The sequence below is a fragment of the Panthera pardus genome, unplaced genomic scaffold, assembly GCF_024362965.1.
Source record: "Panthera pardus isolate Hobbes unplaced genomic scaffold, ASM2436296v1 HiC_scaffold_16, whole genome shotgun sequence".
NCBI classification, from domain to species: Eukaryota; Metazoa; Chordata; class Mammalia; order Carnivora; family Felidae; genus Panthera; species Panthera pardus.
In genome coordinates this window covers 143,212,187-143,236,761 of record NW_026526721.1, presented here as the reverse complement: position 1 = coordinate 143,236,761, position 24,575 = coordinate 143,212,187, and the positions used below count along the sequence as shown (strand labels likewise).

The 24,575-nt window shown below is 37.7% G+C and overlaps 1 protein-coding gene across 1 annotated transcript in view; it reads right to left on the bottom strand.

Moving 5' to 3' along the window:
- The window catches only part of CMC1 (C-X9-C motif containing 1), a 90,972-nt gene that overhangs the window by 55,519 nt on the left and 10,878 nt on the right, over window positions 1–24,575 (bottom strand). Inside the window, exon 5 of the mRNA XM_053904187.1 lies at window positions 4,797–4,886. Coding sequence (XP_053760162.1) covers window positions 4,797–4,886 — 90 coding nt within the window. The remainder of the gene's footprint in view (window positions 1–4,796; window positions 4,887–24,575) is intronic.

Below are 24,575 nucleotides of genomic sequence, written 5' to 3'. Positions count from 1 at the left end.
ATTGCATGTGACTGACAGAAGTCAGGCAGTTTTTCAAGCTTCTGTGTTCACTACTGCTCTGCAATGATTCAAAGAAGTGAACAATCCATGCTTCCTTATGCTTTATATAATTTCTTTAGAAGTAACCCCACCTGGGGCACCTGGGTGGCTCAGAAGATTAAGTGTCCACCTCTTGATTCTGGCTCAGGTCAGAATCTCACCGTTTGTGACTTTGAGCCCCACTCAGGGCTCTGCACTGACAGTGAAGAGCCTGCTTGGGATTCCTTCTCACTCCCTCTCTCTGCCCCTCCCTCCCTCTCTCTCTCAAGAATGAATCGATGGATGAATGAATGAACATTAAAAAAAAAAAAAAAAAAAAAAAAAAAACAACAACAAAAACTAACCCAACCTCTTGGTCAGAAGATCAAAAAGACTGCAGCAGAAGACACTGATACAGAAGAAACATTAAAATAAGGTAAAAGAAGACCCAAAGGATGAAAGGAGTTAGTGGGCAGGAGGATACACCTAGGTTAAAGACCGATCCAGGCCACCCCAGTACATCCCTGTACAGGCCACCCCAGTACATCCCAAGAGTACTTTTTTGGTCTTGAAGTGTCATAGCAATAACAAAAAAAAAGTGTTATTATATTTAAAGCAAAATTCATTATCAAACATGGAAACTTTATATCAAATGCCAACTATACAAATCAAAAAAAGCAACAAAACAATGAATTTTTACAAAACAGCAATTCAGGGACTCTACTTCTCATGGACTATCTCCAGGAAAGAAACTATAACATTAGAATGCATACTTTACTAATATATACATATGATCTATAGTATATATATGACAAACTATATATTACATACAACATATATGACAAATAATATTACTAACATAGAAAACAGAAATCATTAAATTACTAACATAGAAAATATAAGTCATTAAATTAGCAAAGAGTCAAACACATGGAAAAAGTCACGGGGTGGAAGTAGCCTCCAGAGGTCATCAAAGCATCTTCCTTTTAAAACACCACATGTTGGTAACTCCCAGATCCAAGAAAAGCAATGATTCCGCCATCACACTTGATGGAAGAGAATTTCTGTTTTGGCTTTTGGGAAGTGGGGATACTGGGAGACAGGACATTCTAGAATTTTCCTTAAGATCCATTCCCAACATAGTCAGTGATCATTGTGCTAACGTCTACAAATGCACTTTGGTAATTTACGTCAGCAGCTCTATTCACCGTCAATATCACTGGCAAAAGAAGAATATTACGAAGTTTCATTTTCTATCCAAATCAGTTGATCACTTGCTCTTCTGCTGATACATGTCCTACCAACAGTTTATGATCTTGTCAAAGTTTATGTAATAACAAGATCAGGATTTTCAATTCTACATCTAATCTCTAGGTCAAGCTACCTTTACTCATCAAATCAAAGTTAAATTCCAAAAGAAAACGTGAGGACTACTACTTTTCTTTTCAGAAAGAACACAAAAAAGCATATTTTATAAAGACAAAGATTGTCATGTTGACACCAGTTTAACACAAACACTGCTTAACTGTCACCCAAAAGCTGAGATTTTTCTTGTTTCAGGTTATACTTTTCACTATTTTGAAATCGTAAAGTTACTGCGACTTTATAGAAATCCACTGTAGAATAAGGATTATGTAATTGTAAATAAAAGTTAAATTTCAGAAGTATTAAGGTATGTAACAATGAAACATTCGAAATGCGATCTGCTACTTAAGACAAACTTTAATTCTGTTTAAACATAAGATGAAATGTGCAACTCAGACTAAATCAGTGTATAGTAAAAACCAATAGTGTATATATAGATAATGAAGGTATCATGGAAATTGGTTAAAAATTCTAATGAAGAGAGAACTAGTAAGAATATAGCAACCTGGCTGAAATTGATATTCATTAGGGTACTCGTCACATCAATAGGGAGCATTTGGACTCTGTGGTCTTTATCAGTGTCCCAGCTGGTAATGGTTGAAGGTTAATGCCTTACCCCATTCTGTTCAATTTTCTATCCTAATTAGCCCTCCAAATCTATAGCTGTGAGCACCAAGTGTCTGTGCTCAAAAGAAACTAATTAATGCTAGCAAATTAGATCAAGTCCAAAGATCCAACAGCCAAACTCTTAGTTAAATGCTCCTTGTTAATAGGAAGTGTAGCTGTCAATAACTGCTGTTGGTGACTATAATGAGGCATCTTTCTTTCATTGAAAGTGATTTCATTTCTCTTTGTCCCTGGAAAAGCTGTTCCATTCCCTTCACAAACCTAAGTTGCTGGCAGTCTGACCCAATTCTTATGATCAGCTGGGTTGAAATGACATGCAAAAAAATCAAACAGAAAAGCTTTCCTGCATAATCAGGTTTCAGGCACTTAGCAGAAAGTCAGATCACTTATTAAAATTCCTATATTTTTATCCAAGAACTATACAATTAGCACACATAATGCTTTTATATAAAATCCTATAAGTATTTAATAAAGCAAAGGCCGTAAACAGTAAATAAACTACAAGGGAAGTGTCCTGATTCTAAATTACATCTTATTGTTCAGTTCAAATGCAGCTGTTCTGCTACTACTTAAGCATATGATACCACTGTATGTTCTTTACTAAATCACATGGTTAGGCAGGAAGAATACTGAAGATTATTGTTTATAAAATAATGAGTTTTAGATTCTCTAACTCTGTTTTGGACCACACGGCCTAAAAAAAAAAAAAAAAATCAATATACAATTATCTATAAAATATTCAAATATTCAAAAACCAATAGTTAAAACATGTTCTCATAGAGACAAATGCATTGAAGTAACCCAAGCAGATCTCAAATTTTAAGATGCTTTCAGTCTTCTGAAGATTTTAAGCATATTTAAAAAAAACAAAAGCTTAACCGAGGCAATGCCTGAAAAACTTAACTTTTGATAAAGAAGTGATGAATCACTAAATTCTACACCTGAAACCAATTTTACCATATCTGTAAACTAGAATCTAAATATTTAAAAAGTGAAGAGTAAAAATTTTTCTGTACCATTATGATAGTAGTTGTGCAACACAAACTAATAAATATTTTAAAGTTATACTCTTTCCTTCATTTCAAAAACCAAACACACAGTTACATTAACTAAGAGTAAGCAAAGGCAGTTCTGAAACCCAAACTCTAATTATTCTGCATTTTCATCTGAACCATGTGAGTAAAACCTCAATCTATAATTGAATTAGCTAGGTTTATTTCATTCTAGATATCAGAGTAATGTGTTAAAAACACCATAAATATAGCTCATATTCATCACTTTGGACCAATTATCAGTAATGAGTAAATTTTCCTAGTAGTGACAAGTTAACCCTGTAACTTCATTACACGTTGTTAATTTTTTTCCTCCCTCACCTGAGTCAGGATATTTAGTTAGTTATTTTTTAAGTTCTGAGGCAAGTGGAGGATTACCTCTTGAGATGATCAGCATGACACCTGCCAATGCCAGCGTGGCACCAAACCCTGTCTGCAGGTGGCAATGGGTTAATTTCTCCTGACACCTGGGGGTGTGGGTGTGGAAGGGAGGTGCTCTGATTAAACAACTAATTCACGGTGAAAGCAAAGCTAGTATCGCAGAATGATACTATCAACTTATTGATAATATACTTATTTATGGACGGATTTAATTTAAATCTAATTTATGAATGGCTCTCAAACTGGAATCGGTCATGGGAAGTCATTTAAGAAACAGAAATGATCATCACACAAGGTCCGCTCTGAGAAATTACTCTTTCACTGCTCCCATCAATTCCAAAGGTCATTCTCAAAGAAGAGCATCAAAGGGACAGAAGTGTTCCCAGCATCCAAACGTTGTTGACACAGTCCCGAAACACAGTTGACAGAGCCTGACTCTCCTGTCGAGAAACTTGCTATGGAACTGCAGCCCTCGTCCTCACAAAGAATCACTGAGGTCCCTCAAGGAGGAAGAGACTACAGGGAAAAGTGGCCCCGCAGCCAGAAAAACAGTCTGCATCAGCAGAACTTTGCTACTTCTTTTAGATGGCCATTCCATGAGGTAGAATTTCTTAAAAGGGCATTTCTGCAGTAATACTGCGTCTGCTTTTCTAATTACCCACCATTTGTGGTCTCATTTTTCACCTTCTGCTGCTCCGTTTACATTTTTTCACTAAATGTTATATATTAATCAACAATTAGCTCTAGACTTATAGAATACAGGAATAATTCACGTTAAGAAACATTTTCCAAACAAAATATGTGCGTGTGGGTGCCTTGTGCATGCATTTACAGAAATATCTTTCACTCAGAGATGTAAAATACAGAGAAGAAAAAATAAAAACAAAAACAAAAAAAACCCGGCCTCATTGTAAGTACTATTGGGATTCCATTAACAATTCAATAATAGACAATGACCTCAAAGAAAATCATCTTAGAATATATATGTCTGTGTGAATATGTTGATGAAGAAAAAACAGGTACATGTTACATTTGATGTTTCTTCTTTCCCTATCAAAATCACCAGAATAACTTGTTTCTCTAAAATACTCATACCAAGTCTTTCTCTACATACAACTGTACTTCTGGGAAAAAATATTTTTTCTTAGTAATTTGGGAGAATATTTTTAAATTGTAAATGAATTGAACACCGTCTGGAAGTTCTGAAAGCTGAAATATTGGTATCTCAGTGAAAGGGTGAGAAACAATTCATACATATTAATTCATTGACTATTTGACTCTAAGGCTAAGGATTAAATTCAGATCATATTATAAAAAATGTATTTGATCTTTATATGAATATTTGAATCTTACCTTGAACTTGTTCAGAACATCTCTCTCGGGCTTTCTCTCTCATTATTTTAGGGATCAAAACATCCTTTTCGACATGTCTGAGATGCTGCTCTGGAAAAAAAAAAAAAAAAGATCTTTAATATAGTGAAGTTTCAATTAAATCACCAGTTTAGGGAAGAAATAAACACTCTGGTTTATTCAAAATAAAAGCCTATACAAACATACTAAAAACTGACTCTTAAAATCTTATAAAATTGCGGCTATTTTCGTCACTAAAAATCATTCTAAATATTTCTTATACACAACAGAAAAAAATGTGGGACATAGTGTCTTTCTAAAAATTTCTGCAAGCTATATTGTAACACTTTAATTGATAACATATTCCACGCAATCTCGTCAAAATTAAAGTCATAAACTAAAACAGTATAATTTTGCTTTTTAATACAACCCACAAAAAGAGAATTTTTATCAATAGTGAGATCCAAGGATAGATGAAGAGATCCAAGATGAAGAGATTCTCAACCCGGTAATAAGAGTAGCCTAAGAAAGAAAGAACCGTCAGAAGAAGAAAAAGTAGAACTACATGTGCACATAAAAACAGCATGTGAGATTTCTGTGCATTTTAAACAAAACTACCACAATTAGAGTAAAATGGTAGACAGAACACCTGCTCCAGGGTCCTACCAGTGTCTTAAATTCATAGAGAGTCCTGAAAAAAAAAAAAGCTACCCCGATGTAGCTTGGGCCGGTGTCGTCAGAAAAATCGAAATGATCAGGAATCTCTTTGAAAGACAAAAGGCAGATGAGATCGGATTAAAGGAGGTAATCATATACCCACAGGTTTTTCCGAGGGAAAAAAACTGATGCCAAAAGTAGGTACTGCTCCATGCACCGAAGCAGCAAACATGGGCAGCAAGAGACTTCCCTGAAGAAAACCAAAGCATAATCGGTTGAAATACCTCAGTAGGAGCAAATGGATCACCTCTTCTGCTGCCTCCAGACCCATGGGTAAAAGAAGTAAATACATGTATCTATCCCCAAAGGGTCAGAAAATTTCCCAGTATCTAGCGACACCTAGGAAGACCAGGAACCCCTCCACTTTCCCTGGTACTATGCGATTCCCAACAATCTCTGGATGCAGGCAGCTACGAACTGATAGAGAATCTGCAGACAGTGTAAAAGGGCATGTCAAAAAGCAAACAAAATCAACAATAAAACAGCCGAGGATCACCTAAATTTGATGGACAACACAGTGAAAGGGAGAAACCAACTGTAATGAATCAATAAGAATCCAAATCTTGAGAAGAGAGTAAAAAAAGAAAAAAAAAGATTTTAGAGTAAGTAAATATACTGAGGTAAATAAACAGATGTGAGTCCTCAGACAGAAATGGATCAGAGATTACCTACGTGCACTTTGAAATGTCTGAAGCTCAAAAATCCTAAAAGCTTCAAGAGGGAGAAAACACTACCCTCACCGTGGAATGAGCATCAGATTTACATCATGTTTCACTGGCAAGCCATGGATGCATGAAGACAACGGAGAAGTAACCTCAAAGTTCTGAGAGTGCATTATTTTATAACCAAGAATCCCAAAACCAATTAAGAATGAAGTTCAGGTATGAAGGGACTGAAACATTTACCTCTCGCATACCCTACTGAAAAGAAGTGATCCCTATTGTTGTCTGATAAGCCACCAATCAAACATAGTGGTATAAAACAAACATTTTGTTATAGAGAGAGATCCTACAGGTTAGTAACTTGGAAAGGAAAAGCAGAACGGACTCCCCTCTGCCTCACAGTATCTGGGACCTCATCTAGGAAGAGTCAAATGACTGGTATTGACTTCAACAGCTGCAAAAGCGGAGTCTGGAAGACCTACTTCGCAGAGGACCTCTTTCTTCACTTGTGTATTTGACATCTGGGCTGAACTGGCTGACGAACAGGCCCAGTGAGGACTGTAAACTAGAGCACCTACACAAGGCCTCTCCATTCGGTTTGGCTTGGCACAGTAACAGGTAGGTCAGGAGAGGTAGGAATGTGAAAAGGAATTGTCTAGAGAGTAAGTGTTTCAGGAAAACCAAGTGAAAGCTGTAGGTTTAACCTTTCTGACCCCGTCACAGAAGCCATGAAGCATCATTTCTACGGTAGGTACTACATTGATGGAGTCGCCAAGGACAGGCTATACCCAAGCACAGGGAAATTAGGTCGCCATTCTTTCTTGCAAGGCCACATTACAGAAGAGCATGAGGAATGCAAGATAATGTTGTGACCTTTTTTTTTTAATTGTGTTTTAAGTTTATTTTGAGAGAGAGAGAAAGAGAGAGAGAGAGGATAAGGAGCGCAAGCGAGCACAGGACGGGGGCAGAGAGAGAGAATTCCAAGCAGGTTCTGCATTGTCCGTGCAGAGTCTGATGCAGGGCACAAACCCACAAACCACGAGATTAGAGATTATGACCTGAAGTTGGACACTTAACCAACTGAGCCACCCAAGCGCCCAATGTTGTGACCTTGGTGAAACAAAATCTGCCACAAGAAGTAAGAGAGAATATCCTCAGGTAAAATAAAAATGAACTCATGATGCACAAATGTAATATAAAACATGAATTTAAATTTACATGTTAAAACTACAAAGTATCTGAACCATATCATCAATTAATTTGACCCATTTATAGAATATTCCACTTAATAAGAGCTGAATATTAACCAAGATAAACCATAGTCTAGACCATGAAAAATATCTCAATAAATTAAAAGAATTCAAGTCCTACAAAGTATGTTCCCCGACACCAATGTAATTAAGTTAGAAATCAGTAACAGGAGGATGTCTTAATAATCTCCAAATATTTGGAAACCAAGTAACACACTTTAAAAAAATTTTTTAATGTTTATTTATTTTTGAGAGAGAGAGAGAGAGAGAGACAGAGCATGAGTGGGGGACGGAGAGAGAGGGAGACACAGAATCCAAAGCAGGCTCCAGGCTCTGAGCTGTCAGCACAGAGCCCTACACAGCACTCACACTCACTAACTGCAAGGTCACAACCTGAGCCAAAGTCAGACAGTCAGCTGACTGAGCCACCCAGGTGCCGCCGCCCCCCCTTCCCCCCCCCCCGCCACAAATAACACACTTTTAAATAACCCATGCAGCTAAGAAGCAATGAAAAGGGAAATAAACTATTTTGAAATAAATGAAAGTGAAAACATATCATAATTTGTGTGAGACAGTTAAAACAGTACTGAGAGGAAAATCTGTAGCACTACAAGTCTACATTGGAAAAGAAGAATGGTCTTAAATCAACGACTTAAGCTTCCACCTTGAGAAACCAGAAAAAGAACAAACTAAACAAAGCAAACAAAAGAAAATAAATAATAAAGATCAAAGCCAAAACAAATAAAATAGAAAATAAACAAAACGATACAGAAGAGCAATGAAACCAAAGCTGGTGCTTTGAGAAGATTATTAAAATTGATAAACACTAGCCAAGAAAAGAGAGCTATCACGAACATTAAAAATGACACACATTTTGGGGGCGCTTGGGTGGCTCAGTCGGTTGAGCATCTGACTCTCGATTTTGGCTCAGGTCATGATCTCATGGTCCGTGGGATCGAGCCCCATGTCAGGCTCTGCATTGACACTGTGGAGCCCGCTTGGGATTCTCTCTCTCCCCGTCTCTCGGCCCCTCCCCCACTTGCATGTGCACAGGAGCAGGCTCTCTCTCTTGAAATAAACTCTAAAACAATGATTTTTAAATGATAATGTGCTCAAATAATCTTTAAATGTAAGCCAATAAAATTAACAGCACAAACAACCAAAGCTAACTCAAGAAGACATAGATAGAGAACCACTCCAGCCCTGTATCTATTAAAAAAAATGAATCAGGCCGTCTGGGTGGCTCAGCTCCTTAAGCATCGGACTCTTGGTTTTAGCTCAGGTCATGATCTCACGGTTCATGGGTTCAAGCCCTGCGTTTGAATTTTACCCTGAGAACAATGGGAAGATGCTACAAATTTTTAGGCAAGGAAAACCTTCTTTCGTTTTCACTATGCTAACAGTGCAGAGCCCACTTGGATTTTTCTCTCCCACTCTCTCTCTCTGCCCCTCCCTGGCTTGCTCTTTCTCTCTCCCTCTCTCTTTCAATAAATAAACAAATAAACATAACAAAAAAAAAAAAAAGGAAATTGAATCTGTAGTTAAAAGCCTTCTCCCAAAAAATAGTTCCAGACATAGATAGCTGCACATGAATATGACCAAACATTTAAAAAAGAAATAATACCAATTCCATACACTCTTAAAAAAAATTGCTGAGGCCAGCATTATCCGGATACCAAAACCAGGCAAAGACATTAAAGAAATCTATAATATCCCATCATAAGCATAGATGTAAAAATCTTAAAAAAAAAAAAAAAAAAGAGTGGCAATTTAAAATCCAATAGTATAAAGAAGGATAATACTTCATGACTAAATGAAGTCTATTCCAGGACTGCAAGACTGACTTAACATTCAAAAATTAATAAATCTAATTCATCAGATTAAAAAGCTAAAAAAGGAAAAACATACGGTTATCACAACAGACACATAACATACATCTGACAAAAATCTAACATCCATTCCTAATAAAATCTCAGTAAAGTAGCAACAGAAGGAAACTTCCTGAACATGATAAATAACATCTACAGAAAAAAACCCACTTGCTGATGTTTTCCCTCTAAGATATGGAACAAAGTAAAGAAGTCTGCTCTTGCCACTTCTACTCAGCATTATACTTGACATTCTAGACAGTCTAATAGAGTAAGAAAAATAAAAGATCATCTATCTAGAAAATCCAATAGAGTCTACAAAAAAGCTATAGAACTAATAAGGTTTCCAGATATAAGATTAATATACAAAATTCCAATGGAGATGACAAAATAAAATAAAGCTTTTTAAAAAATGAGCTAAATAAGGCTCAGGGACCTGCAGGTCAAAGAATAAAAGAAATTAAAAAAAAAAAAAAAAAAGTCTATCACTTATTTTACCAGAGTCTGAGAAAAAAACAAAAAAGAATGCAGAGCTAACAAAATACTTGAAAAAATAATGGCTGAAACCTTTCCAAATGAGGCAAAAGAGGGGTGCCTGATGGCAGATTAAGCATCTGTCCTTGGCTTAAGTCATGATCTCAAGGTTTGTGAGTTCCGGCCCCACATCGGGCCCTGTGCTGACAGCATGCAGCCTGGTTCAGATTCTCTGCCTCCCTCTCTCTCTGTCCCTCCCTTGCTCATGCTCCATCTCTCTCTCTCTCTCTCTCTCTCTCTCTCTCTCTCTCTCTCTCTCTGTCTCTCTTAAAAATAAATATTAAAAAAAAATTTTTTAAATGAGGCAAAAGACATAAACCTATTAATTCAAGAAAAACAGTTAAAAACCTAAAGAAACACATCATAATAAAACTTCTGAAAATGAAAGGCAAAGAAAAATCTTCAAAGCATCGGAGAGACATATAGTAGAACAAAGATTCAAAGGACAAAGGATTTTTTTTTTAGGATTGAAGATGAAATAAAGACAACTGAGATGAAGAGAAGCTAAGGTAATTTCTTGCCAGCAGACCTATTCTCAAACAATGGCTAAAGGAAGTTATTCAGACAGGAAGGATATGGTAACAAAAGGAAACTCAGAACAACAGGAACAAAGAAAAGGCAACAGAAACTATTCTTTCCTTGAGTTTTAAATATTCTTTTTTAATGTTTATTTATTTTGAGAGAGAGAAGGAGAGAGTGCGAGTGGGGGAGGGGCAGAGACAGAGAGGAAGACAGAATCCCAGGCAGGCTTCCTACTGTCAGTGGGGAGCCCAACACAGGGCTTGATATCAGGAACCACGAGATCATGACCTGAGCCAAAATCAAGACTAGGATGCTCATGATCTCGCAGTTCATGGGTTCAAGCCCTGCATCAGGCTCTGTGCTGAGAGCGTGGAGCCTGGAGCCTGGAGCCTACTTCAGATTCCGTTTCCATCTTTATGCCCCTCCCCTGCTCATGCTCTGTCTCTCTCCCTCTCTCTCTCTCTCTTTCAAATATAAAATAAAACAAAAATTAAAAAAAAAAAATGACTATACCGTAAAGGGGAGAGGGTAAAGTAAACTTTGGGGGTAGCAAGATTACCTATATTCCACTTACATGATAAAATGTTCATGCTAACAGACTGTGATAAACTATACACATACACTATAATCTTTACAACCACTAAAAAAAAAAAATTAAAAACCATTATAGATAAATCAAGTGAAATATCAACAAATTGAAAGTATTTTCTCTGACCATAATGGAATCAACTAGATACCAAGAACAGAAAGTAGCAGGAAAAATTTCCTAACAGTTGGAAATTAAACACCACTCTTCTAAAGAATTCCTAGGTTGAAGAAGTATCAAGGAGAGTAGAATAATACAATGACCTGAAAGAAAATAAAAACAAAACTTACTAAAAGCTAAAGCAGTGCTTGTAGGCAATCTATAGCAATAAATGCTCATATTAAAAAAGAAAGTCTCTTGGGGCACCTGGGTGGCTCAGTCGGTGGCTCAGTCAGTTGAGCATCAGACCCTTGATTTCAGCTCAGGTCATGATCTCACAGTTCGGTTTGTGAGATGGAGCCCTGTTTTGGGCTCTGCTCTGACAGCAAGGACCCTGCTTTGAATTCTCTCTCTCTCCCTCTCTCTCTCTCTCTCTCTCTCTCTGCCCCTCCCCAGCTCATGTTCTCATTCTCAAAATAAATAAATAAACTTAAAAAAAAAAGTCTCAAACCAACACTCTACATTTCTATCTGACAAAACTAGAGAAAGATCAAAAAGAACCTAAAACAAGCAAATAAATAAAAATAGGAGCAGAAATCAGTAAAATTGACAACAGGCAAACAAATGATACCTTCATTACTGAAGAGTTTCAGGTTTTTGGGTTTTTTAGGGGAAAAAAGAAAAGAAAACTGGCCCAAATGTCCTCGTTGGCAAAGTCTACGAAATATTTAAAGAATAACACCATTTCTAGTCTCTTCCTAGCACATTTTATGAGACCAGCACTGCTCTGATATCAAAAGCAAAGGCAATATTAAAAACATAAAACACAGACCAATAGTCCTCATGAATATAGACTCAAAGTTCTCAACAAAATATTAGTAAACCAAATCCAGGAATATAGAAAAATAAAAATACATCATATCAAGTTGGGTTTATTCCAAAGATGTGAAGCTGGTTCACTATCCGAAAATCAATCAATGCGATTAATAGTCGAAAAGAAGAAAAACGTATGAATCACGTCAACTGAAGCAGAAAAAACATTTAATAAATTCAATACCATCCATTAAAAACAAACAAAACTTTCTTTTTTTTTTTTTTTTTTTTTTTTTTTTTTAATTTATTTTTGGGACAGAGAGAGACAGAGCATGAACGGGGGAGGGGCAGAGAGAGAGGGAGACACAGAATCGGAAACAGGCTCCAGGCTCCGAGCCATCAGCCCAGAGCCTGACGCGGGGCTCGAACTCACGGACCGCGAGATCGTGACCTGGCTGAAGTCGGACGCTTAACCGACTGCGCCATCCAGGCGCCCCAAACAAACAAAACTTTCAATAAACTAGGAACAGAAAGGAACCTAACAGAGTGCCTACAAAAACCCTATAACTAACGTCACACTTAATAGTAAAACACTGAATGCTTTCTTTATAGGAACAGGAACATAGAATAAAATTGCATAGAACTATATACACACATTGCATATATAGATAAAACCTGGTGAAAATTGAAAAGGTATATAGTCCAGTTAATAGTATTGCACCGGCTTCAATTTCCTGCTTTTGATATTATACTACCATTATACAAGAGGCATTGTGGGAAGTAGCATGAAGGGCACATAGGACTCTATATAGTATTTTTTTTGTAACTTCCTGTGAGTCTGTAATTGTTTCAAAATAAAAAGTTAAAGGAAAAAACTTCTATAAGAAACTACAGAAGAAAATCTTCATGACCCAGAGTTAATCAAAGAGTTATATATGACACAAACTCATGATTCAGAGAAGAGAAAAAGAATAAATTCTACTTCATCCAAATTAAAAACTTTCACTCCACAAACACTGCTTTTAGAAGGATAAAAACAAGCCACATATGGGAAAAATTATTTGCAAATCTCATATCTAAAAAAGGACTTGTATTCAAAATATATAAAGATTTCTGCAAACTCCAACAGTAAGAAAACAATCCATTTAGAAATGGGCAAAAGACTTGAACAACCACTAGATAGGAGATATAAGTATGGCAAATAAGCATATGAAGAGATGCTCAACATCATTAGTCATTATGGAAATCCAAATTAAGGTTACAAAAGTTATCACTAAAGACCTATTAAGATGGCTAAAATGATAATAATAATAATAATAATAATAATAATACCAAGTGCTAACAAGGATGCAGAGTAACCGGATCTCTCATACATTGCTGTGGGAACATTAAATTGCACAGCCATTCTGAAAGATAATCAGGTAGTTTCTTATAAAGTTAAACATGTATTTACCATATGACCCAGCACACCCCTCAGGATTTAGCCCAGAGAAATGAAAAGATGTTCACACAAAAACCTGTATACACATGTTCACTGAGGCTTTACTTGTAATAGCCAAAACTTGGAATTAACCCAAAAGTCCTTCAATGGGTGAATGAATACCAGTTCATCAACATAATGGAATATTACTCAGCAATAAAACAAAGAACTACTAACATACAACAGCAGCAGCAATTTGAATGGATCTCAAGGGTATTATGTTGAATGAAAAAAATACCACCTCAAAGAGCTACGTATTACATGATTCCACTTAAATTGACAAATTAGAGAGATGGAAAACAGATCATTGGCTGCCAGGAACAAGTGGAGGAGGCAGTGTGACTATTAGAAGGAAACATGAGGGGTTTCCTTTGTGGTGACAGAACAGTTCTGTATGCTGATTGCGATCATGGTTGCTTTCGTCTTCATATGTAATAAAATGTCATAGAACTACACACACACACATGTAAAATTTGGTATAGCTCAACTAAGACATGTACCTGAGTTAGTATACTAATGTCAATTCCTGGTTTTCTTAGGCACAATTAATTATAGCTGTGTGTCCCAACTTTTTCATTCTAAGAGCCCTTTTTAGACCTTCCTTATCACTAATGCTCCCCATGAAATGTTAATACCACAGGAACACTGCATGCATAACAGTACATTAAAACAAGATTATTTTCTCCCTCCAATACCAATTTTTGCTCTTCTGAAGGCAGTATCATACTCACTGAAGACCTGTACCATGGTTATGAGAGAAAATAGCATTAGGAAAAGCTGGAGAAAAACTACATGAAAAATGTCATGTTTCACAGCTTGATAAATTATTGCAAAATAAAATTATAATTTTATTTTTTTTAATTTTCTTTTTACATTTATTTTTGAGAGACAGAGTGAGACAGAGTGCAAGCAGGGGAGGGGCAGAGAGAGAAGGAGACACAGAATCCCAAGCAGGCTCCAGGCTCTGAGCTGTCAACACAGAGCCCGATGTGGGTCTCAAACCCACCAACAGTGGGGCGCCTGGGTGGCGCAGTCGGTTAGGCGTCCGACTTCAGCCAGGTCACGATCTCGCAGTCCGTGAGTTCGAGCCCCGCGTCAGGCTCTGGGCTGATGGCTCGGAGCCTGGAGCCTGTTTCCGATTCTGTGTCTCCCTCTCTCTCTGCCCCTCCCCCGTTCATGCTCTGTCTCTCTCTGTCCCAAAAATAAATACAAAACGTTGAAAAAAAAAATTTAAAAAAAAAAAAAAAAAAAAAAAAAAAACCCACCAACAGTGAGATTATGCCCTGAGCCCAAGTTGGATGCTCAACTGACTGAAGCACCCAGGCACCCCTAAAGTTATAATTTTTAAAAAAGCTTAAAAATGTAGAAGACAAAAGGAGTGAGAATAACCAAAACAATATTAAAACAGAAGAACAAATTTGGATGACTTCCAGTCCCTGATTTCAAGTCTTACTACAAAGCTAGGGCAATCAAAGTGGTGTAGTACTGGAGAGAATTTGGATAAACAAATAGATTAATGTAATAGAGTCCAGAAATGCTTCCACATTTATACAGTCACTTTATTTTGACAAATTCACCAAGGCTACTTAATGAAAAAATAAAAGCATTTTCAACAAATGGTGATAAAGACACCTAGATAAACACTGAGGGGAGAGGATCAGTCTGAACCATCTGACCTCCTACTTCACAATACCCAAAAAAGTTAATTTGCCACAGATCACAAACCTAAATATAAAAACTAAAACTATTAAGCCAACCAACCAAACAAAAACTCAAAAACAAAAAACTTCAACTCCTTGGAGTAGACACAAATATTTTAAAGACACAAAGGGAAAAAGGATAAATTTGATTTCATCAAATATAAAATCTGCTGTTCATCAAAAAAAAACCGTGAAGAAAATTAAAAGACAAGCCACAAACCAGAAGAAAATGTTCACAGTATATAGACAGAGACACAGATCAATAGAGAGAGATTTGACAAGGACTTGAATTTAGCATATATAAATAACTCCTACATATCAATTACAAAAATACAAACCACCCAGTACAAAAGGGACAAAAGGTTTGAATGGACTCTTTGAAAACAATATAGACAAGCTGTAAATAAGTAAATGAACAGGTGTTTGTTTAAAATCATTAGTCATGGAGAAAATACAAATGAACCCCATGATACTATTTCATACCCACGAGGATGACTAAAATTAAAAACACAACACCAAATATTAGAATGTGGAGCAACTGGAACTTTCATATATTGCTGGTAAGAGTGTGAAAAGATAAATTCTTTGGAAAACTGCTTAAGTTATAGTGAAATATACACCTAACCTACTTTCCTACTTTCCACTCTTAGGTATTCATTCACCCAACCCAAATGACAACATGTTTCCAGAAAATGACTTGTGCAAGTCTGTTTATGGAAGCATTCCTAATAGCCCCAAATTGGAAACGACCTAAATGCCCAATTGAATATTATTTAGCAATGCAAAAAAATTAACTACTGATATACTCAATGTGGGTGAATCTCAAAAACTCTGTTGAGAACAAGAAGCCAGGTGCAAAAGTACCTACCACATGATTCAAGAACATGAAAAAAAATCTATGGTGATAAACAAAACACTGGTTATCTATGGGAGTTGAGAAGGATATTCTTTTGCGGATGTCCTGATTGGGTTGTATACATTTAACAAAACTCACAATCTATAAATTTTACTGTACATTTTACTTCAATTTAGAATAGATTAGCTGTAAAACATTTTTAAAAATCTGTTCTCATAATGATTTTAACACACAACTATCACAACTTTGTATGATTTTAACACACATCTATCAGAAATTAAGTAGACAAAAAGTTTTATAATTCTCTCCTTAAAGACACTGTTCTTTTATTAGATTTACTTATACTGGTAAAGGTAACCTTTTCATAAGCAACATGTAATTATTTACTGCTATTATATAGGTTCACCTGAATTTTTTATATTGTTCTTACAACCCAACACAGTCTTACTTAACTCTCATTAGTTCTAATAAATTGTCAACTGTCTCTTCCAATTTCTATGTACACAATCACAGGGACAGCTCTGCAGCTCTTCTTTTCTGGCTCTGTCCTTTGGAAAAATGGTAAGCAGAAATTAACAGCACATCTGTCTTGGATGTTCAAATTTTATTTAGAATTTTTACAGTCATCTTCATGTTGAGATTTGCCTATGATTTTCCTCTGTATTGCTCTGGTATCTCAGTTACATTATTTAAACAATAAACTAGGGACCTTTCCTTTCCTTCATATTCTCTGGAACACCGTATAAAATAAAGACTATTATCAATTCGTTCGTTCTTTCTTTCTTTTGAGAGCAAGCAAGCACAAGCAGGGGATGGCAGAGAGAAAGGGAGAGAGTTCCAAGCAGGCTCCCTGCTGTCAGAGCAGAGTCCCACACAACGTGGGGCTCAATCTCATGACCCATGAGATCATGACCTGAGCCAAAGAAATCAAGAGCCAGAGGCTTAACCGACTGAGCCACCCAGGCACCCCATTATCAGTTTCTTTAAAGTCTGATAGAAACCACCTGTGACAGTCAGTTTTATGATTCCACTTGGCAAGGCTACAGTCTCCTTTGCAGCAGGTATTGCTGTAAAGGTACTTTGCAGATGTGATTAAAGTCTATAATCAGTTGACTTTAAGCAAAGGAGATTATCCTAGATAATGTGGGTGGGCCTGATACAACCAGTTGAAAAGCCTTAAGAACAGAATTCCATCTGGGAACTATAGCTTCAGCTCACAACCAAGAGTTCCAATGCTGTTCTGATAGCCTGGTCTGCCCTACGCATTTCAGACTTGCCCAACTAGCCCCCCCCCCCCCCCCGCCCCAGTTACATGAGCCAGTATCTGGCCATATACATATGTATGTGTGTATGTGAACATACACACAATAGCCCTATGGTCTCTGGTGGTACACCAGCTATTAGGGCCTAGGTCTTGGAGTACGTGGGAGACAGACACAAAGAGAGCTTTAACGACTGATTCCATTTTCTAAGAGCTTTTTATTTATTTTTAAGTCAGTTGCAGTTTTAATAAATTTCTATTTCTCAAGGAAACTATCCATTTCATCTAAATACTCAAAATAATGATAGGAAGATATTCACATGATATTTTCCCTCTTTCCCATACCTATACTTGTTTCCCAGTTTTCACTGCTTACGCCAGAGCTCAACAAACTATTTCTAGTCAAGGACCAGACCGTGAATACTTCAAGCTTTGCAGGCTACAGACCATCTTTACCACCTATGTTCCTTTTTTTTTTTTTTTTTTTTTTTTTAAACGACCCTTTGAAAATGTTACTAACCACTCATAGTTTACAGGCCTTACCAGATTTTGCCCAGATCATGCTTTGCTGAAATCTGGCCTATTTAAGCCTTCTCTTTCTCCTTAGCTTTGCCAGAGCTACTGTTTAAGATGAGAAAAAGAACAGTGAGCTTCTAAAAGGCACTGTAAGTATGGATGGAGCGAAAAAGGACAGTTGCAAGGGAGATCCTACAAGATGCCCAGGGCTTATAGGGACTAAATAAAGAGGATTCAAAGAAGGTTCCCAGTTTTCTGGCTCCTGGTGAAATCACTGTGACCACTCACTGACACAGGGAACACAAAAGGAAACACCAGGGGGGAGAGGAATTCAGCTGTGGACATGGTGAATTTCAGATGCCTGTGAGACATCCTGCGGAGTGGAAAGCTGATCTCTCCTTGAAGGGAAATAATAAAACTGGGGGCTATCTCCACATACTTCTTTCCTCCTGGTCTGCAGCATACATCATATGAGGCATCAGTGATTAACACGATAATTACTGAACGGAGTAGAAGAAATATTGTGATATACTGACCTATTTTATAAAATCAATTTTGAAATGTTACCTCTTCCTTTCGCTTACATAGCTTTAATCTATACAACTTATTAATAATGTGTCCTAATGAATCCACCTTTCGCTCTATAAATTTTGCAGTGGTCTTAGATAACAAAAGTACCAATTTTTTAATCACTTCCTTAAATACAGACACAGCTGTGTAATATTAAACCATTTTTCCATAAGAAATTATAATAGAAATTTACCTATATAATGAATTCTAGGTTATAATTCCTATTTAAACACGGTTTTTAAATGGCTTGCAAAAACTTCTCCTGATTCCTCTCAAAAACTTCTCTCATTCCTCTAAAACCTCCTAGGGCAAAAAAACAATTCTAGAATCACATGAGAACTGATTTAGATTTTCCAAAGTCCTGGTGTTAAATCAGAAATAACAGGCTTAAAAATCTATAAATTCTGCTAAAGATTTTCCCACCTGGTAGCATATCAACCACTGAGTATATTAATTATGGTTTTATACGTATTACAAAGCTATCTTCAACACCACAAACACTGTAAAGATGGTACTTTTTATTCATAAAATTACAGAGCGATTCTCTCAAAGTCAATGTGACGCATATGTTATACATTTGTATAAGAGTCTGAAAAAAAATCAAATTTTGAGAGTTTGCTACTATATATAGTCATATGAATTTATACTGAGATAAAGAATCAGGATAATACCACCAGGGAAAATTTCCAAAGCTCTAACTTCTCAACATTCTATCATCACCTGAAAGTCAATTTTCACCTTTTTCACTGGCTGAATTTGTTAGCTCAGATTTTGCTTTGGGGCTCACATGTTCTTGCAGTATGGCAGTAGTAGATTAGAAATCTACTGACAACACCACTTGCTATGAATCCACAAAGATAACAGTGAGGCAAATCAGAATATTACAGAATCTTTGACTGGAAAGAAGTGACACCTGAAGGGCAAGGTATGCCTTTTCAATAGTGAAAATGTTCTAATTTAACTAATTTGATTCTTGTTTAGATAATGCCACTTTTTTTTTTTTTTTTTTTAACTTTCCAGTTCTATTTATTTGCTCCTGAAGACCTTTCCACACTACTGTTACTCTGGAGGAAAAACAAGAAAAATGCTTGCAGTAAATACGCAACAGTGTTCTCTTTAGCAACAGTTTCTATCTTTAGATTCCTCTTCTTTACTAGCTACGAAGAGCTTCAAATCCAAGTGCCCCAGGGCAGACAGTAACATGAACACTACACAAAGACCAGAGTTCTCAACTGCTACATTTCCAAGAAGTGCTTCGCACCAGGAAGACCAGCGGACTCCAGTTCTCCTCGACAGCCCAAAAATAGGGATCGGATTTCCATGGTCTTGCCAGCTTGTTGGTACCTTCTTGCTACAATAAAATGAGGAAGGGGGGTGAGGGGCAGAGGTACTCAGGGAAAATTAAGACAGCCAAGATCAGTGTTCCTTTCACATTCTTTCCTCCAAGCCAAACGTGAACGGACAAAACGAAACCGGAAAAGGAAGTCAGTGATGGGATAGATTTCCTTCCCCACAATATTCCCGCCTGCCTCCGGCTACGAAACCTCCAGGTGAGGGTGATCAATGCCCTGCAGCCTACTTAACAGCCCTCCCAGGTGAAGTGCTTTATTCAAGTTTGCAGATAAAGGAGTGGAGGCTCCCAGAGGTGAAACGGCCCAAGTGTGATAAACTGGCAATGCCAAGATCACGTAGCCCAGGTCCCGAATTCCCTTCCGCGACGCACCACACACATGGGGTGATGGCCTACTTAAGGGGATTCCAACAAACAAGGTTGTCTGAGTTTCTGAAGTTAAGGGTGAAACAACCCTTACGCAGTAAGGGCGTTTCAGGAACTTCAGAAGCACAAGCAAAAATAAAAAATTCACTCTTTAGATTTTCTGATCAAAAAGTAAAGGTAAACGGAATGGCGATCCTCTGATTCCTACCATGTAGAAAATTATTTAAAAGAGAAAACACACACACACACACACACACACACACACACGGAGCCATTTGTCAGTTGGCTGGAAAAAAAAAAATGTCTTCAAAGAAAGTAAACATCATGTATTAGCTCAATGGGTAACAATCTAATGTCCTATAAGCTCACCCTTAAACAAAACATGGAAAGCACATCAACGAGAGAGATGTGCCTGTTTCTGTCTGGCTTCTGGGTCAAATACCACCTATCCCTCACAATAGTATGCTTCATTTGAACTACTTTGTCCTATCAGCTTTCACTGCTAATAACCACCTAGTTCACACTAGATGTGCCCACTTCCCAAAAGCACCTATTTCTTGGACCTCAGATTCTGCAGATTGCTAGGTGTGAAAACTTCCTCTTCCACCCACATTACTTTAACCCATGACGAGGCCAAAAGGGGACAACCAATTAAAAGTCTACCAAAGCAGGAAATCAACTTATGCAGGAAGACATGCCAATTTTAGCAGCATGCTGCAATGTCCACGGTGGCCATAATTTCGTGAATGAGAAGGTTTCACATTTACGGTAAAACTTCGGTAAAACTTCAAGACTATCTTTTCCTGATTTTCTAGTAGAAAATCAGCAGTGTTGTGGGAGACAGGAGTCGGTATTTGAGAAAGGAAGAAATGTCAGGATGCCTGTGCTTTCTCAGCAATTCACACCTAACTGATTTTTCTGATGTACATCTAGAACACGGTAGACTATCCTCAAATCTATGACTGCTCCTCAGTGCCTCTGGCCACTCGACTCCACCATTTCTTTTTCATCTTATAATACTTCATAGCATTTCTACAAAAACAAAACGGAACAAAAACCCTGTGCCACTTTGTAACAGAGTGGGGGGATTAGTTTTACATCCACAGGTTATTCGCTTACTTCAAAGATTCAAATTTTGCCCACGCCACTCATACTTCTTGGCGTGGCCTTCAGAGCCAGTGTGCGTTAACGGGAAAACGAGTCCCACAATACAACTTCTTTTGGGGAGGAGCATTTCCCAGGATGATTTCCTCTGGCCAACAACCTTGGCTGAAATACCAGGTCTCTTCTAAACAATAAATTTCCCCTAAATGAGGATGTTGAGGTGAACGGACTGTACAGGCTGAAGGCAAACCCTAAAGGAGTCTCAAAAATATTCTGAAAAATGGCAATAATCCTAGGAAAAGGATGAACGCTTCCAAAGTAAGATCTGCTCCCACTCCTCTTGCGGCTATCCCACAAGGTTCTACCTTTAAAGATGCCGTTGTCCATGCCACGTTCCCAGTGCTTATTTCCATATCCAAATCTACTCTGCCCACCTTTTCAAGCAGCTACCGGCAATTTCCAAGCCTTACCAGCCACCACAATTTCAACTTAAAATTTCAACAATTTAAATCTTCATTCTGCCATCCTGATGGTTACGTTATCCTCCTTGCTTAAAAAAAAGCAGCTTATGTGTATAGGGTGCCCAGAAGAGGCACAATAAATATCTGCAGAAGGAAGGAAGGAAGGAGCGGTAGGAGTTGTTTTACAAACGTCACCACAGGCAGGAGAAGGTACTTCTGAGCAGAGGCTCAGAAAGCTCAAAGCCATCTTGCAACATTACGCAGCAAATCAAACTCCAGCTCAGTCTTCTGCCTTTATTTTCCATCTTCTACCTCTGATTTTCTTACCAAGGTCTTCCGATTTAAAACCAAACTCAATACTTATTCCCTCCCAAAGTTCTGCCTGACCCCAGCACCTGAAAGTGCTCTCTCCTTCTGTAAGCCCAAGATTTTGTATGCACCAATGCTCTGGCTCTCATCACATCCGGATCTAACATACAACGTCACAGCATCTGTGCAACCTTCTTCTCCCGACAGATTGGTGGTCGCCATGGACTGAATTCTGTCCCACTTTCCCCACCCCAATCATACTGAAGCTCTAAACCCTAATGTGACTGTATTTCAAGAGGCAATTAAGTGTCCAAAGAGATCATATGCGCAAGGCCCTAATCCGACAGGTGGCCTTGTAGGAAGAAGAACCAGCAAGCAAATCGGCCAGCACCTTGAGCTCGGACTTCCCAGCCTCCGGAACTGTGTTAAAATAAATTTCTGTTGTTTAAGTCGCTCAGTCTGTGCTATGTATGCCGTTATACTAGGCCGAACAGATTTAAGACAGATTTTGGTACCAGAAGTTCTCAATTTTAGCTGCATCTAACAAATCACCTGAGAGTGCTTTAAAAATTCTGATGCCTGGGTACCACCCAGACCAGTTAAATCAGAAATGCCGGGATAAACCCAGGCATTGGTATTTTTAAAAGCTCCACAAATGATTCCAATATGTAGCTAGAGCAAGAAAGCTGCATGAAACTTAAATTTGATGGGGTTCAAGCCCATGTCTAACTCATCTCTATAATTCCCATGTCTAACTCATCTCTATAATTCCCTCTAATGGCTGGCACATGGTAAATATGTAAACTGTTTAAAAAATGACACATGATTATGAGAGTTTCAATATCTGATAATATTCATTCTGTTAACAAATATTTATTAGGCACCTACTAGGCATCAGTCACCATGCTAGGGACTGTATACACAGAGCTAAGTAAAACAGGCTAGGTTCCTCATGCTGCAGCCAACATAAACATTCGAAACTCTACATTTCAACATGCTTAATTAACATATCCTTTGATCCGTAAAAAAAATCTAAGTTTCTCAGCAAAAACACAATGCAGGATATTAAATACCATGTTCTTAAATTGTTTTTCCGTCAATCTCTACTTAAAAATATTAAAATAAGGACAGGTGAACATAAGGGAAGGGAAGGAAAAGTAAAATAAGATAAGTAGTGGGAGGCAAACCATAAGAGACTCTCAACTACAGAGAACAAACAGAGCTACTGGAGGGGAGGTGGGTGAGAGGTGGGCTAGATGGGGGCTGGGCATTAAGGAAGGCACTTGTGGTGAGCACTGGGTGTTGGATGTAAGTGATAAATCACTACATTCTACTCCTGAAACCAATACTATCCTATGTGTAGTATTGAATGTAAATAAAATCTTGGAAATATAAATAAAAATGCTAAAATATAATCAGGGCTGGTGGGGGGAGAAGGTTAATTTGGGAATCAATGTTCTTATTTGGCACGGATTGATCCACTTATATCAAGCAGAAGGTAATATTTCTTGCATTTTTTTGACGTCCATAAACTTACAGGATTCTACAATAAGGATACTAATCCAGTCACTGGGAACATAAACTTGGAAGTTATTCTCCTGTGGTGAAAGAACCCCTTGAGACCAACTGCCAAGTATTTACAATCCTACAGGTTTGAGGCTTAAGAAGCTTTAGCAGTTATCTGATAAACCCTTCTCTCCTTACCCCAGCATCCTCAAACCTGAGATTATGCCACTTAGAATAGGGCCTGAGGTTAATGACAAAGTCTAAAACAAGAAGGCATCCTTACTCATTCCCAAATTCAACTGGGTGCTTCTCCCAGGATTGGTGGGCAATCTCTCGCTGTCTAGATGTAATTAACTAGTTTATCTTTTCTAATCATGTAGTCTCCAGTAAACGTAAAGACGTGAAATCATATGAAAAACATTTACTGTTTACTACAGTTAAATACTTTCATTCTCCACCTGACATTTTTCTTCATCTCTCAAATTATTTGATACATACAGACAAATCATACCTGCAGGTTTCACTTTACTTCTCAAGGAAAAATCTCTGGATCTAGAATGGAAACTCTATACCCAGATTATTTGATAGTTTGGTAGTTTTCAGAAATTTCAAATATTTTTAAAATTGTTTCTTGAAAGACGGTGGAATCATGCAAATGATTCTACAATAAGGTGTGGGGGCGCCTGGGTGGCTCAGTTGGTTAAGCGGCCAACTCTTGATTTTGGCTCAGGTCATGATCTCAGAGTTCCTAAGTTTCAGCCTCACATCGAGTTCCACACTGACTGTGCAGAGCCTGCCTGGGATTCTCCTCCTCCTCCTCTTTCTGTCACTCCCCCATTCCTGCGTGCTCATGCACTTTCTCTCCCTCTCAAAGTAAGTACAACTTAAAAAAAATTTTGTTTAATAAATAAAGTGACGTGTGAAAAATGAACAAGAACTAGACAGATTTGGGGATGTAAGAGAGGGAAGATTCTAAAAAGAAGGAACAGCATGTCAAATGGCCTGGAAGGAAAAACACAAAGCACAATTTGGCGTATGTTAGGTATAGCTTAGGTCAATGTCATTACCACAACCCCATGATACTTCACACCTGGACTCAGAGCACACACGTGTGTATTTACATATGTGTGCAAGTACCCCTTCCTACCTGACCTACCACTATCTGAACTCTCACTACCTGAACAAAGGTTCCTAGTGGCTTCAGATAAATGATTTTTAGGACAGAGAATGTTGAAGCCTTCACACCTGCAA